The following is a 16634-nucleotide window of genomic DNA, read 5'->3' on the forward strand; positions in this document are numbered from 1 at the left end:
GTCATTTTCTGCCATGGATTGCTTTCCTAGTGTAGTTGGAGGTTTGTTGTGAGGTTTTTTAAATTTAGAAGGCCTTTTTAAAATCTATAGTTCTAGTTTTGCATGGTTCTTTAAAAATGGCTACCTAGTTAACTATTTTTAATAGATTTGAAACTTGTTTAAGCTTTTTCATGACACTTATTTTATATGCTTGATTTGGTTGTTTGGGGCATTTTTTTTGTGAACATAAACAGATTCAAACTATATAAAAGCATCTGTGGCTATATCTAGAATTCTTGAATTTCCTTAACTCCTGTTAGTGTGGTGTTGAACTGAAATTGCACTGGTAGCATAGTTCCATTTCCTAGTGAAAAATGAGGCTAGTGTCCTTGTCCTGATAGGTGTAGGGTTAACTGTGGTAATCAATACTCCGGTGCTTACACCTCAGTTGGCTTAGTTTGGGTGTGAGTGGTTCCTTCCACAGGTGCTGTGCACGTGTGAGGTGCTAGGACTTCTGGGGTCATATTTATGATTCTTGGCTCTGCAATGAGCTGTGTTGCTTTGATTTATTTCTGCAGTGAATTGTGGGAGAATTTGCGTGTTCTTCTGGGTACATGTGGGGAATTGTGGGAAGGCACTGGGGGACTATCAGCATTTGAGTGGTTTAGCCTGTCACACTGTGTAAAGGGAGTGGGTTACCAGCCTGAGGGTATGTCTACACTGCTGTGGAGGCAGACATCAATGCAGTGGCATTGATTGAGTGGGTCTACGTAGACCCACTCTCCGGTCAACTCAATTAGTCCAGCTTCCTGAAAGACGAAAGGAAGCGTTGATGGGAGGGCATCTCCCGTCGACACAGTGCAGTGAAGACTCTGCTATACGTCAATTTAAGTATGTTGACAGGCGTAACTTGCGTATCTCCTGTCAGCTGTCACCGCCAGCATAGACCAGCACTGAGAGTAAGCAGCACTCAGGCTTTAGCCTGTATCACAGGATCGGCCAGATACTTTGACTGACAGTAAAGCACCACAGTCTTGGGTGAGGTTTTGTGTGGGTGACTGCAGCACTTGTAGTGTAGATATACCCTGAGTTAACTCCGCAATGAAGATCACTCTTGGATGTATCATCTGCCTTAAATTACACTGCTTATGAGGCATTTACACAGTTGTGGTCCCCTGTTAGGACAGGGGTAGATTAGTCTCTAAAAATGACTCCTCTTATACTCGGAGTCTGACTCCTTTCAAAGAAAGAACAGTTATAAGTCTGTTCAAGGGCCCTCTTGCACAGGGTTCCAGTCTATCCTGCTACACTAGAGGCTATTCTCCAGGGTTAGTAAGGTGTGAAGGTACAATTTTAGCATGGACATTTTTAGTAATTTCACAGCAGAGGTGCAAGAAAAAAAGATAGATAATGGAAAGATCACCAAATGATGTAGCTTCACTATATCAGCATACACAAGAATATAGAGGGGGTGCTGAAAAGTGAAGTCCCCACCCCGCACTCACTTCGCAGTGGCAGCTCCTGTCTTGCAGGGGCAGGGTACAGTTAGTTCCCTGCTCCAGGCATTGTGACCCCATGCTTCAGGTCTCAGTGCTACTCGGTTTGGGACCTAATGAAATGTGTTTTATACAGTTGTTTTCAAGATGTCTCAGACTTTATTCAGATCATGATTTTCATGACAAAAATGTAGCCTAGTAAGGAGACTTGAGAGGTGGAGTCCTTAGTGTAGTGAAGATGCTCAGCTCTGGGTCTACCTCATATCTTACTCTGCATATGTAGTGGAACAGATGATACAGTGCCAGTAAGAGGTTGGTGTGTCTGGAAGGCTGCTAGATGGTTGAAGCGCAACGTTATGTTGGTAGACTCTGAGAAGCAACAAGAAATGATGAGAGCCATGCTTGTTTTGAGTAGATTAGTGTGCCATTTTTAATAGACTAGCAGTTCAGCTGTATTAAATAAAAGATTGCTGTTTGATATTAAGATAACATGAATAATAGTGCCCCTTTTTATCTGCAGATGGTAAGGCAAATGCAACTGTTTTTTGGAAGTGGCTACAGATATCAGTGTCTTTGGGCTTATAGGTAGGAAAGTAAACTGGTATAATATGTGAATTCAAACTTGCTGTTATACCAATACAACTCCCTATATGGGAGTATATTCCAGTATAAGTGCCTTTTCCCAGTTAGCTTCTGTCACCTTGGAAGGTAGTTTACCTCAACCTAACTCCTGTTGAAACTACAAGCAGCCTTATCTTCATTAGGATTTTACTTCAGTTAATTAATTAGAGTTGGCTAATTTAAATTAAGAATGCATTTTTTTAGAGACCATTCCTGAGTGGTTTAGTACCAGATGACCTCAGATTACATCTATCCATGTACTGTACTGCCTCACTTATTCTCAAACTAAAGCATTTCTCAACTCTATATCCATGGAGGCTGCTGGTAGTGTATTCTTAATGAAAATCCCTTGGTTCTGAAATTTGCTTTGTTTTCCCCTTTCCAGTCTTCAAGAATCCCAGACCTTTGTACAACTTCTAGACATTGGTCTGCTTGGCAGGTAATTAATTAGATAAGTTTGACTTTGTATCTGGTTTGATACTGTGACTTATGTAAAAGCTGTCAGCATGGGGTGGGACTTACTGCTTTTTGTGGATGTAGTAGGTGCCCAAAGAAATAGATGGTAGATGTGCTTCATCTACAAGAGCACATTTGTCTGGTTAGGATATAGTGTCGTGTGTGTTTTCTGGTTCTCTCTCTGTTCTTTCAGTGTTATCTGTAGGATCATCTGCATCCTCAGTAGGTGAAGTGGTATACGTTGAAAATGAGATGAGAACATGCTAAAACTCATTTTACTCCCAAACTAGAAAACGATGGGAAAATTAGATTTTCTTAATGTTCTTGTCAAAAATTTGTTGGAGAAAAGTGCAGTCGAATAACTCTAATTATTCGTCATAGGCTACATACAGCTTGATCTCATTCTTGAACAAGGTAGATAGAGCTTCAAAATTAACTCTTAATAGTTTTTATATTTAAAGCCAACCGTAACATTATTGAAGCTTCATAACTTTTTGTAAATTCTTCAGGATGGGGACTCTTTGCTGTTTTTATACAGTAATTCCTGACTATGTCTAGCACAGTGAGATGCTGTTCCATGATTTGGAATCCCAGGTGCTACCGCATAATACAAATAACTAAAATGACATAGTGGTTAGGGGGCATTTGAGTGTGTTGCAAACTGAGCAAGCAACACAAGTGCAAGGGCTATTAACTGAGCGATCTTTACCATTCATCACTTCATTTTGCTAGAGTACTTGCGAATAGGTGTTTACATAAAGTGCTGAAGACAACATACCAAAGCATACCTTTCAGCAAGCATTCTTAATACGTTCAGAACTGAAACCCCATGAGCCCATGTGGCTCTTGACCCAACACTTGTGTTTTAATCTTTGGCCTTGACTGCTAGAAAAAGGTGTTTTTAGCACATGAACTAACATGTTGGGTTATGTGTTAAAATATTTATTCCTAATGAATGCAAGATCTGAGTTGGCTGTTTATATTTTATTTCTAATCTTAGTGTGGTTATGTGGCTAAAAAGTCTAACAAGATGTGTGATATGTTGACATTGTTCTTGTTGATCAGTCTTGTGCTACTGATGCATGCCAGCTGCAGTACTAACCAATTTCTAGCTTGTGTTTGGGCCACAGCATGTTTAATCAATTTGCTCAGCAGTTTTTGTTTGACCCAAGAACCTATTGTTGTGGACTTAATAGTCCTATTGTCTTACTCCTAGTCCTGAGCTCTTATCAGCGAGGTGATACTATAGTTACATACATAATACCAAACCCTCTCCCCTTCCACAACAGTGAGTCTCAGAGCCTGGGTCAACTGTCTGGGCCTCACATTACGAGACTAAATTGTAGTTCTGAAACCCGCGGAGGGGGTGAGGGTCTTAGACCCTGGGTTCCAGCCCAAGCGTGAATGTCTACACTGCTATTTTTAGCCTTGTAGCGTGAGCCCAAGTCAGTTGATCAGGGCTCTGAAACTTGCTGCTGTGGGTTTCTTTTTGCTGTGTAGATGTACCTTTTGATGATTTCCTAAACAGTAGCCAAATAGGAGAAATCTGCTCTTTATAACCAAGTATTATATACTTCCATACTGCAAATTAAAAATATGCATCATTCTATTATACAAACATAATAGAAGACAAGTGCAGTGAAAATTAGTACAACATAGGAATACTGTTATCCTAACTATACTTTACCCTGACTTCAAAAATTTCCAGCAAATCTGTTTTGGAAAGAATGAATTCCTTTTGGTACTTACTTGAAAAATAACACTGTCATAACTAACCTTAGAAGACTTGGTGAATTGATATTCTTTAATAGCTTCCTTCTGTATCTGTGTATGCTTATGTGTAAGTTTATATACATATAGCTTTGTGTAATCTTAAGGGATAGTGAGTCACTCATGGCCTGGAATCTTTAGGCGTGATCCTGTAAATTAATGGGAGTTAAGGGCTTTCAGCACATCAGAAAATTTGTCTATATTAAGGAACACCAAAGCTGTATCTTCACTGGGGGCAAAGTTATGGTTTTTACAATAAGTTAGTTAAATTGTTGTAAAATGCTAGTGGAGACAAAGTACAGGGTAGTTTTACCTTGATGTAGCTAGTAGAGGTGAAAACTGATGGTTGGAGTGTGTGTTGGGGGCAAGGTGTGTCTAGGGTTCATCTCATCTAGCTAAATACAAGTAAAACTACCCTGTATCTTGTCTCCACTAGTATTTCTAAAAACATGCCTTATTTCCTATTGTAGACCAAGCCCTGAGGAGGGGAACATTTCTGAAGGCTAATGTAGACTGCCCCCACAAAACTTATTTTTGGCTACTTTAACTTGAGAATCCATTAACTAGGCAGTGGTGCCCGACCTTGTTACACAGGAGGGGGAGACAAACCTCAGAACAACCTTGTGTAGGCCAAACAGATTCTATGTATTTTAATAAGATTTAAAGTCACCTGTATTGATTAATATTTTAAGTTTGGCTTGTTTCGTATGTATTTATATAGGTTGTTTCTATGTACAGTATTGTGTATTTACACACTTGTGTAAACTAAAATGATGTAAACATGATGGTAAAACGCTAATAAATCAGTCATTAATATATTGTGTTGAAGCAGGCCCATGGGCCTTATGAAATGCTCTGGTGGGGCTGTAGATTGGGCAGTCCTAAACTAGAGGTAAAATGAACATAAACATACGTTAGGAAACTACTGTGTATTTTTCAAAGCGGCTGTTAGAATTTGTCGTCATGGCGCTACAGCTAGCATATGTATGATATCCTAGTTTGTTCACTCTGGTTGTGGATTATTTTGCGCTTTGGGTGCTGATAAGGCTACATGCCTTCATAAAAGCTCCAGCTGATACAAAATGCCTGCATGCTTAGCAGCACAGGCTGTCATGTTCTTATCAGCCTGCTCTCTACATTAGCTATTCAATAAAATCTAGTTCAATGTCTTTGTCCAGATATTCAAAGTCCTGTATGGTGTTGGCCCCAGTTGTCTCAGACTTATTTTCCCCTCCACAGCCAGGATCACAGCTTTATTGGAACAACAAAATTTAAGTGTGAGATCCCGCACAGTTTTTCACAGGAGTTGGATTAGAGAACTTGCTCCCAAAAGAATTAATGATCACTGGTGTCACTATTTCCAGAAGTAGATGGAGAATTAATTTAGTCAATGTAATTTACCCCATAAGTATCTCATATATTTGAACACACACTGCCTCTATGAACTAATTGATCCACTCTTTCTAGAGGCTGGGTAGGAAGAAAGATTTCTGAAATAAATAGTTCAGGCCTTCATAGTCCACAGTGGTGTGGGGGTAATATAAATATTAGGTAAAGTTGTCTTTCTCCTAAGAATGTCTTCAGTGCTTGATACAGAACAAGAAAGAGAACTGTAGGTGTAACTGTCCATGTGACCCTATACTACTAGTTAGCACATCTGATTCAAACTGATGATCAATTTGGAATCAATTGCATTACTTAAAAGAATTACTTCCTCTTTATGTACTTTCTTATAAAATGTAAAGGGAGCTTTCGACATAATTTTGGGATTTGAATGGCAATTTTTGGAGTCACTATACTGAATTCTTGACTTAGAATTGAAAGTAAAGGGTTGGGGGAGCCCAGCTCTGTGGTGGTTTTAAAAAAATTGTTGGTTTTTAAAATAGAATAAAACAGGAGTGACTCAGTGCTTGTCTGCACAGTTTTCCCTGATTAACTCTGTGTGGATACTCTTATTCTGGAATAAGTATGCTTTATTCCTCTCTAGTTAAATGCACTTGGGAACAAGGAGTTTTATCCAGAATAAGAATATCCACATGTGAAATTATCGAAGGTAAATTCCACGAGTAGCCAAGCACTTAGGCTTGCTTCTATTCTCTATCAGGAATGTTCGTGCTATCATTTTCAGAGGTAAATCTGAAGTATGCCTTGAGTTACGCAAGGTGGATAAAATTATTTTAAAAAAAATTAGTTTGATTTGTCTGACTTCTAAAATTTAGTTTTTGTTTACAAGTTGCTATTTCTCATTTTACAGTCTTAAATTGATAAAGTGGATATTTTGTACAAGCTTCTTTAGCTTCTTAATTGTTAGAATTTCAGATTTTTATGTGGTATTTTTATACTGAGATTCACGCTTAAAATGCTCATCTGTTGGGCGGTGGGGAGACTCCAGAACCCTATTCTCATCCGTAGTATGGGAACAGAACAGACTTAAACACAGTTACTAAGCAATTTGTGTTTTTCCAGCCAATGCTACCTTCTAAAGCTAAAACGTTTTGACCAGGCTGTATTTTATCAGGATTTTCAGTCTCCATCAATGGATCTTGTGCTTTAAAGTCATTAAGGTGCTTTTGAAAATATCACTAAGTGCCATGTGATTTAAGCCTAATTTTAGACTTCCATTTTTGAAAACTTCTTAGCCTGTGAATAAAAAATTCACTGACTTTGTTCATGGACTGAAAAGCTACGCTCTGTATTGGTAAGACTGAAACAATTTAAATGCTAAAAACTTCAGCATAAAATCTTTAATACATATAAATTTAGTTTCCAGTGATGCAAACACTGATGCACGTACTTAGAACTATTCATGTGAACAAAGTTATTGATTTCAATGAGACTACTTGTGTGCTTAGGGGCTGTCTACACTTACCTTGGAGATTTGGTGGCAGTGGACCAAAGTTACTCAAGCCACGCAAAAAAACTTGCATAACTCCCGTTGACTTCTGTGCTTCTATTCTGCGCGCCGTCTTCACTGCACTGCGCCGATGGGAACCATATTCCTGGCAACGCAGCACTATGCCACTTGAGAAGGTGGTCTTAATATGTCGATTTCTGGATCGACTGAGCAGGTCTTCACTGACTGCTCAGTCAATCCAGATAAGTTGACCTGATAGCAACGAATTTACCACCATCAGTGAAGACATAGCCCTAGTTACATATCATCTTAAGTGTTGGTAGGCTCAGGTCTTAATTTTCAATAATTTGGGTTTTTTTTGCCTGTTACGCTACCCTTATTAAAAAGTCTGACTCTTTTATCTAAAATTGCAGTAGCACAGGTGAAACTTTTTTGTAACGCCTCAACCAGATATAAATAATTAACAATATTAGTGATGTTTAAATCTTTTATGACTGCATTTTGGAGTTGCAGTGCTTTTAGTGTAAAGTGCTTGATTGCAAAATTCAGGATCATTCATTGACCATTTTGGCTTGCTAGCCCAGGAATTTCCTACTTAAGGAAGTAGGAATTGCATACTTAAGTCATGAGGTCAGATTATTTTGACTGTACTGAAGAACACTTTAGCATTAATGTAATGTGTTTAATCGTAAGTGTTGAGATGCTTTAGAATTCTTTCCTAGTCAGTTGTGGGAGAACTTGTCTGTTTTTTAGGACAACTTCTGCAAAGGGCTTTGAAGGACCATTGTCACTCAAGGTTTTTTTTTGTTTTTGTTTTGTTTTGTTTTTTTTTTAATCTGTGGCTTCACTGCAAAATGAGTGGATTCCAGCCATAATTAAACTGGAGCTGGGTTCTAACTGATATCCTTAGCTGTGTAAGTTAGCCCGGGCTTAAAGCACCTCCAGACCTGGGGCGAAGGTTAACCCAAAGCCCGGGCAAACTGCGATGAAGAATCATAGAATCAGAACCATCTATAATACATGCTACAAATGTCTCTATAGAATCATAGAAGATTTAAGGTTGGAATGGACCTCATGAAGTCATTTAATCCAACCTCCTGCTCAAAGCAGGACCAACCCCAACTAAATCATCCCAACCAGGACTTTGTCAAGCCAGGCCTTAAAAAACCTCTAAGAATGGAAATTCTGCCACTTTCCTAGGTAACCCATTCTAGTGCTTCACCACCCTACTAGTGAAAAAGTTTGTCCTAATATCCATCCTAGACCTCCCCCACTGCAAGACCTTGGCTCCTTGTTCTGTCACTGTCACCACTGAGAACAGCCTAGTTCCATTTTCCCTGGAACCCCCTTTCAGGTAGTTAAAGGCTGCTATCAAATCCCCCCTCATTCCTCTCTTCTGCAGACTGAACAAGCCCAGTTCCCTCAATCTCTCCTCATAAGTCATGTGCTTCAGCCCCCTAATCACTTTTGTTGCCCTCTGTTTGACTCTTTCCACTTTGTCCACATCCTTTTTGTAGTGGGGGGCCCAAAACTGGGGACACAATACTCCAAATGTGGCCTCACCAGTGCCGAATAGAGGGGAATAATCACTTCCCTCAGTCTGCTGGCAATGCTCTTACTAATGCAGTCCAGTATGCTGTTAGCCTTCTTGGCAATAAGGGCACACTGTTGACTCATATCCAGCTTCTTATCCACTGTAACCCCCAGGTCCTTTTCTGCCAAACTGCTGCCTAGCTTGTCAGTCCCCAGTCTGTAGCAGTGCACAGGATTCTTCTGTCCTAAATGCAGGATTCTGAACTTGTTGAACCTCAGATTTCTTTTGGTCCAATCCTCCAATTTCTCTAGGTCACTCTGTATCCTATCCCTACCCTTCAGCTTATCTGTCACTCCCGCCAGCTTAGTGTCCTCTGCAAACTCACTGAGGGTGAAATCCACCCCATCCTCCAGATCGTTAATGAAGTTGTTGAACAAAACCAGCCCCAGCATTGACCCCTGGGGCACTCCGCTTGTTACCGGCTGCCAACTAGACATGGAGCCATTGATCAGTACCCGTTGAGCCTGATGATCTTGCCAGCTTTCTTTCCATCTTGTAGTTCATTCATCCAACCCATGCTTCTTTAACTTGCTGATAAGAATACTGTGGGAGATTGTATCAAAAGCTTTGCTAAAGTCAAGGTATATCGCGTCCACCGCCTTCCCCACATCCACAGACCAGTCATCTCCTCATAGAAGGCAGTCAGGTTGGTCAGACGTGACTTGCCCTTGGTGAATTCATGCTGACTCTTCCTGATCACCTTCCTCTCTTCCAAGTGCCTCAGAATGGATTCCTTGAGGACCTGCTCCCTGATTTTTCCAAAGCTGGTGTTGCTCTTCCATCGTCCTTCTCAGGAAGTGATAGTCTTTTGTCACCTTCTTCCCTTAAACTGTTAGAGAAAGAGGCCTTCAGCTCTGTCTTTTTCTGCCCCTTTGATTCCACTTAAAAATAAGCCTATCAGTATTGACCACTATGATACAAAGATAAGGGCTGAAAGCCCTTTAATATACCTTATTCTTCTTGATCAACTCTGAGTACCCTTTAGCCTTGCTTGCATCCCCCTTTGATCGACTCTCACCTTACCTTATCAGAACAGCTGTCAGTGTCCTCTGGTTCCTGGATCCTGCTCTTGAAGATAGGGTGAAATATCCCTTGTTCTAGCCTACATACGGAACACTGTAACCTGTCATAACGAGGCCATAATGTCTTGATATTTGTCTGATTAATGAGATAACTCTTTTAATTCTGCTTCTGATAAATCCCAAAATTTCAGGAAATGTTCTAGCATCAGTGTATAGAACCCTATTGATTTCAGGGGAAATCAAAACACCAAAAGGGGGAAAGAGGACATGAGCTGCTTTCCTCTGTTTCGTAAAGCCAAAACTTCAAGCTCCTCTGCAATTCTGTGGATCAAAGAACTGGTGGATGGAACTCATTAATGCCTTGCAGCAAAATACACCTATCTCATCTCCCAAGAGTTTAACATACTGTTATCCTGAATGACTCATTTCCCAGACAGGAGTGTGTGTGTGTGTGTGTGTGTGTGTGTGTGTGTGTGTGTGTGTGAGAGAGAGAGAGATATCTTGGTATATGGGGGAAGAGGAATGGCACACAGAACCTCAGTGGGGCAGGAGATTGGGGGACTTTGGTATGGGGAAGAGTTAGGGACATGGAGCTGTACTCAACTGCTGGCATGGGGAGGGAGAATGGGGCACGTTGGTATGGGGAGCTTGGGTGGTACACAGTCATGGTCAGAGGAGGATGGGGGATCCTAGCATGTTGTGGAGGGCAGAATGAGGGACACGCAGAGCTCCCAAGCATGAGGGAGAGAATGCCGGAGTTGCAGAGACTCCCTGCAACGGAGGAGAATGGGAGGCTGGAATTCCAGGGAGGATGGAACGATGCAAGGAGCCCTGGTGTGTACAATAAAGAAGTTAAATGTTTGACTCCCCACCAATAGATATTTCATAAAAGCAGGAAATAAGACTCCTTTTCAATAGGAAGTGGAGACTTGTCAGACATGTTTGTGAGGTGCACTTAATTTTTTTTTTAGAAGACCAGTTTTGGCACCTTTATAGGAGCTTCTCCAATTAAGTGTTCTAATGGTGCTTTAAAACAAACCATGCTAGAATATAATTTGTTTTAGATTAAGGTTAAAATGAAAACATAATTGTTTGAGTTCTTGGTACAGTAAGGATGTCTGTGAACTCTAGATACTCATGTTCCCTCCCCCCAATAGTCTAAGCGTATAATAGATTTCATTCCTGTAATACACCAGAGTGATGAAAGAAGTATAAATGTGTAGATAAAAGGCCAGTTATATGGCAGCTAGATGTCCACTGTGCAATCCTCCTAAACAAAAGTGTGCCTTGGTGATATTTACATGCAAAAATTGTTTTATTTCAGTGCGAGGATGTCGTCCTGGCAAGATCGTGCAGATGACAGAAGCAGAAGTTCGGGGCTTGTGCATAAAATCACGAGAAATCTTTCTTAGCCAGCCTATTCTCCTGGAACTAGAGGCACCCCTGAAAATTTGTGGTATGTAAATTAGTCTGTTGTATACGTTAAAATTGCCTTTTTTGGGGGTGGGAGGAAAAAATTAATTGAAGATGGTTTTGTGGTAGTTTTGCATATTTGTCTGAGTGACATGTCAAATGGCCTTGAGTAATATGGATTGCAAAAATGGCCATCTTCACTAGCTATGTATGAAATTACATTGATTTTTTTTTTTTAAATACTGAAAGTTGATTGATAGTTGGTAGAGCACTTACTCTGAAAGACTGTCAGCATTTAGGGTGGAGTGTGGTTAAATTTAGCCTTCTGTAGTGCAAATTGCGTGGCTCTCTACCCTACAGGAGGAGAGAGAGCCACTAGACTGGGGGTGTTCTGATTTCAAGTGTACTATTTTTGTAAATGGCAATTCACATTAAAACAAAGCATGAACACTTCTATCATAATAGAACTTTTTTGTTTCAAAATGTATGCAAAATACAAAATCCTTTAATGTAAATTGCTGCATTTAATTAATGCAGTTATTTTCTCAGAATGGATTCCTATTCACTTAAAGCAGTTCTAAAGAAATTTCAAAATTCACTCTTAGGTAATTACATTGGATGTGTATTTTTAAACCAGTTTGAAGAGTTCAATATGTAGAACAAAATCAAACTTTCCAGAAGACTTTGGCAAGTCCTTTCAGATAAATATTGGCAAACCTAAAATCCACCTAATTCCTTATTTACCTCTTTATAAAGTTAACGCTGAATATTTTCAAAAAGAAAACTTTGATAATCATTTTTTTTAAATGGGAGTCTTGCAGTAATTGGTGTACAAGCACAATGTAGTTTCCCAATGCAGGTTAGTAAACACTCCCCAATTTGTTTGTCAGGCTGTTGCATAGGGAGGAAGCATTGAATGTAATGAACAATACTGTGATACTGCCTTTTAAAATCCTGCGTTTCTTCATGGTTCAACTTGCTCAGGTGTGTGTGCCCAAAGACTTTTCATGGTCCATCCCTTGGTTTCTGCATGAGAGGTCTAATCTGTCAACATTCCTAATTTGTGCTGTGTCATCACAGGGATTTTTCTAATTACCAATATCCTAATATTAATGGCAAACTCATCTTAAATAGCTAGTTTTAATGTATAATAGGTAAGGCTTTTTTATCTTAAAACTGAAGCTTAATCTTGTTTTGATACTTGTTTGCTGTTAACCTCTTTAGACTTCACTTAGTATGAACAATAAACTGAGTTTAAAAAAAACCACTAATGTTTTAGTTAGAGTGAAACTAATGAAATGATGTAAGGGGATATTTTAAATCCAAACTGATTTTAATTGAAACAGAAGATTGTAATTGTATGAGGCAAACCTCCAGCCCCTTGCCCTTTTTAAACTTAATTTTGGACCTGAGCTATCTGAGGGTATTCTAAATGGAAAATGATGGGGCAACAAATCTGAAGCTAAACTTAAGTAGTGATAACTTGCCAGAGAACATGATATGGGCATTAGGATATTTCTAATATTTAGGGAATTTGAATCTCGTGTAGGCATGGTGACTAAAAGAAGCTCTTATACAAGAAGAAATAATTTTAAACTACTCTTAAAATAAAACCATGTGCCGATATACTAGTGATCTGACCTACTGATTTAATAATTTTATCTCAAACCAAATCTAAAGAGCTACTATGGGATGAGATTTTGTACTATCTCATCAGATTAAAATATAGATCCTAATTAACTCATACATTTGGGATTTATGTGGGCTGCATAAACCAATATCTTTCATATAACAAACTTTCATTTTAGGCCAATTTTTTGTTTAAAAAACATGTATTTCCTGTTCTGGCAGGCATCAGATATGACTTGCAGTTTAGCTCAAAACTTGTATCTATGTGAGGAAGCAGATTTGACCTATGAGGCATCTTGAACAGATTACTAAATGCTGCGCTAAATGTGGAGTCATGGCCTACTTACAAAATGCTTTCTGCAAAATATTGTCCAGTTATCCTCTTTCAACACTTGACTGTGGATCTGTAATTCCAGACAACATGTAGTGAAATTTTACCCAAATATTTTATAATAGATTGATTCTTGATTATCCAGGTAATATGCTTATTTGGTGGCTGACAACGATGTTCCATGTACTTAGTTACATTGTTAAATTAGGTTTATTGGAAGTAGAGTTAGAATAAGCATAGCCATTAGACTAACAGTACTCTGCCCTAACTATGCTAAATTCTCTTAAACTGAGCGGAGAGCTCTCCTTATGGATTAGCGGCCTACAAACGTTTAGTAAAATGTTGTCCGTTTACAGTTATCATCTTTGTCTGGTGCTAGTCCTAGTTCAGTATGCATCCAAGTATTCATCTACAAGGTACCTGGTTGTAAAGGAAAATTTGATAGAGGGAATTTTTTTTCTTGTGAGACCATTGTCTTGTATGTCCAAGGTGAAAGACTAACTGCGTCACTATGTATACTTCACCACAGGAATTAGCTTACACGGGCTTAGCTATCTTTCTCTTTAAAGGAATCAGTAACCTCCCTAGATACAAAGTCAAGTAATGCAGTTTGTCTTGTATTATGATAGGTCCAAGATAGTAAGTGTCCCCAAACACCAGATTGGCTTCTGTGCCCCTTTTGTAGAAGTTGGATATCTTTCTCTGGAATAAAAAGCATAATTGTTTAACCTAGTGAATTGTGTACAGCAATAGCTTTTTTTTTTTTTTTAAACTCCATACACCAGTGGTTTCAACCTGTGGTCCACAGACCGTTGGGGGGCCACAAACTGTCCAAGATTATCCATCTCTTATGTTATCCACTTTCTCTGTGGTAATTAGTGTTTTTGTTGCATGAAAAAGGAAGATTCTAAAGAGATGGGTGTGGTTCTTAGGTCTTGTTAGCTTCTGCACATTTGAACTTGAAACAGAGAAGCCAAAAAAACATGGATCTAAGTGAAGAATATGGAGAGGAGCTTGTGCTTATTTGTTCAAAATGCCTTGGGATTACAGTTAGCAAGAAGCATCTTTGCTTGACTACTATAGATACTTCACCATTTTGCTAGCAGCTGAACTGTTGATCACATGGAAGTGCTCCACAAATCAATCAACATAAATGGATCAAGTTATATAAACTTTAAATGAGTCAGAAGTATGGTTATGTGATGAATGCTGCAAATAGCAAGGATATATAGCTCTTTTTATCAGTAGATCTCAAAGTGCTTTACAATGCGTTTACATTTTACGTATGAGGAAACTGAGGCACAGCTAGGTGAAGTGATTTGCCGAAGGTCACCCAGTAGGCCAGTGGCAGAGCCAGGAGTATAACCCTGGTCGGTGATCTATCCTGCAAGCCACACTACCTTCCTGTACAAAAGTAGTTTTAAAGAATTCTTTAGTATTAGATTTCTATTCTTCTCCCCTCCCACTGCACATAGTTATAGTTAACCAGCCCCTGTGTGATTTGGCCCTAGTCTACACTTACCTGGTGATTCGGTGGCAATGGACAGGAGTTACGCAAGCTACGCAAAGTAACTTGTGTAACTTCTGTCAACTGCGGTGCTTCCCTTCTGCGCACTGTCTTCACTGCACTGCGCCAACGAGAACCACTTTCCCGTTGACACAGTGCTACACCGCTTGAGGGGGTGGATTACCATCATCAACTGCTGGATCGACTGAGCGGGTCTTCACTGCTCAATTGATCTAGATAGGTCGATCTGACGGCGGCGACTTTGGATACCCTTGGTATCCTGTGCCAGATAGTTACCACAGAACGCTGTTTCAACATGTAGCCTGCCTATTTTTTTTGGAAGTGGTACATTGCGGAGTATGTGGTAAGTGGTAGATGGATCAGACTGAATAATTAGTTAGAATAATGCTTATTTTAAGTTTTTAATTAACTATTTGCAAGCTTGCTGGATATCTTTTGTATAGATATGTTTTTTCAGGGGCCTGTACTGCATGGTAAATCAAATTGCAAATAAATAAATAAACCCACATGAAAGAAGGCACTTAGCCAGGCTACCTTGTCCAGTGATGTCGTATAGTAGTTGTAATATTGCTGGGGTGACCAGCAGGTTAACTGTTAAGACTTTGTGGGATATAAAACAAACTTAGAATGGTGTAGGCAGGTGCTGCATTAATCTTATCTGTCTAGTTTCTTTACTGTTTGCTCTTGGGAGGAGAATGCATTGTGTGGTAGTTAGCATACAAACCTACAAATTGCTTTGCTTTTTAAAAATAATTAGGCTTGCCACTTTGTACTATGTAATAGTTGCATAAAGCCAGTTTTCTTCTGAACTTAAGTTTAAATTTGTACAAATACAGTGGAATTTCTCATCTTTCCAGGGAAGATTATGTACTCTTTAGACTATTTTAGGAATTGACACTGCAATTCTCTGCAAATCTTGTGGGCAATTTCCATGGATTGAATGCTTCAGTTTAGGCTATCTGAAAGACCTTGCTAGAATATCAGTGTCAACTGCCTCTCAATTCTTAACTGACCCTCTAAAACAAGTACTAGTTCAATGTCTTGGTTTCTATCAGGTATTTACAATATTGTACTAATCTTTTTTCTTTAAACTTACTTTATTCAGGTGACATTCATGGGCAATATACAGATTTACTTCGATTGTTTGAATATGGAGGATTCCCACCAGAAGCCAACTATCTTTTCCTGGGAGATTACGTAGACAGAGGCAAGCAGTCTCTGGAAACCATCTGCTTATTACTGGCATACAAAATCAAGTATCCAGAAAACTTCTTTCTCCTAAGAGGAAACCATGAGTGTGCTAGCATTAATCGTATCTATGGATTCTATGATGAATGTAAGCAAAAAACTTTTAGTTCTGAAAAGTTGCTACTATTTAAAAATACGTTGTAGGAGTAGAAGGTAGATTATTTTAACCACATAATGACTCTTCTGCTTTCTCAAAGCAATCTGTAGGAAAAGTTTACCATAAATTATTTTGAAACACATCTTATGTGACTTAATACTTGATTTTACATGTGTTTTTTACTTGAAGTAAACTGGTGATTATTTTCCCAGGTTTTATGAAACTTGAATAATTCAACTTTCAGACTTTACAATATCTTTGGCAGGCTACATTGCACATTGTAGGTTGGCTACATAATTACTTTCCTAATATACTACTCTCTGTTCCTGCAGGCAAACGGCGATTTAATATTAAACTTTGGAAGACATTCACAGACTGCTTTAACTGTCTGCCAATTGCAGCCATTGTGGATGAGAAGATCTTCTGCTGTCATGGAGGTAAGATAATGACTTCAGTCTGACAGAATGTAATTATATTTTTACCATTATTGCATAATTAGTGTCAATCTCTGCCCCAGGATCAGAATAAAATCCCTATTCCATGTTGCATACAATAGCAGTTAAATTACCGTTGAAAGTAACTTTAGTAGAACCATT

At 39.1% G+C, this 16634-nt stretch overlaps 1 protein-coding gene across 3 annotated transcripts in view; it reads left to right on the forward strand.

Moving 5' to 3' along the window:
- The window catches only part of PPP1CB (protein phosphatase 1 catalytic subunit beta), a 51168-nt gene that overhangs the window by 11739 nt on the left and 22795 nt on the right, over positions 1–16634 (forward strand). The window contains exons 1-4 of one of the 3 annotated variants that reach the window (XM_067564802.1): positions 2514–2535; positions 11117–11248; positions 15799–16029; positions 16371–16475. In XM_067564802.1, coding sequence (XP_067420903.1) covers positions 11149–11248; positions 15799–16029; positions 16371–16475 — 436 coding nt within the window. In that variant the 5' untranslated portion in view covers positions 2514–2535; positions 11117–11148. Of the gene's footprint in view, positions 1–2513; positions 2536–2848; positions 2901–11116; positions 11249–15798; positions 16030–16370; positions 16476–16634 lie in introns of those variants that run through there. The other 2 variants (XM_067564803.1, XM_067564801.1) reach the window with 2 other exon arrangements.

The sequence above is a fragment of the Emydura macquarii genome, unplaced genomic scaffold (assembly GCF_026122565.2).
Source record: "Emydura macquarii macquarii isolate MOO-44397 ecotype Brisbane River unplaced genomic scaffold, CSIRO-AGI_Emac_v2 contig_2676, whole genome shotgun sequence".
In the NCBI taxonomy this organism is placed as follows: domain Eukaryota; kingdom Metazoa; phylum Chordata; order Testudines; family Chelidae; genus Emydura; species Emydura macquarii.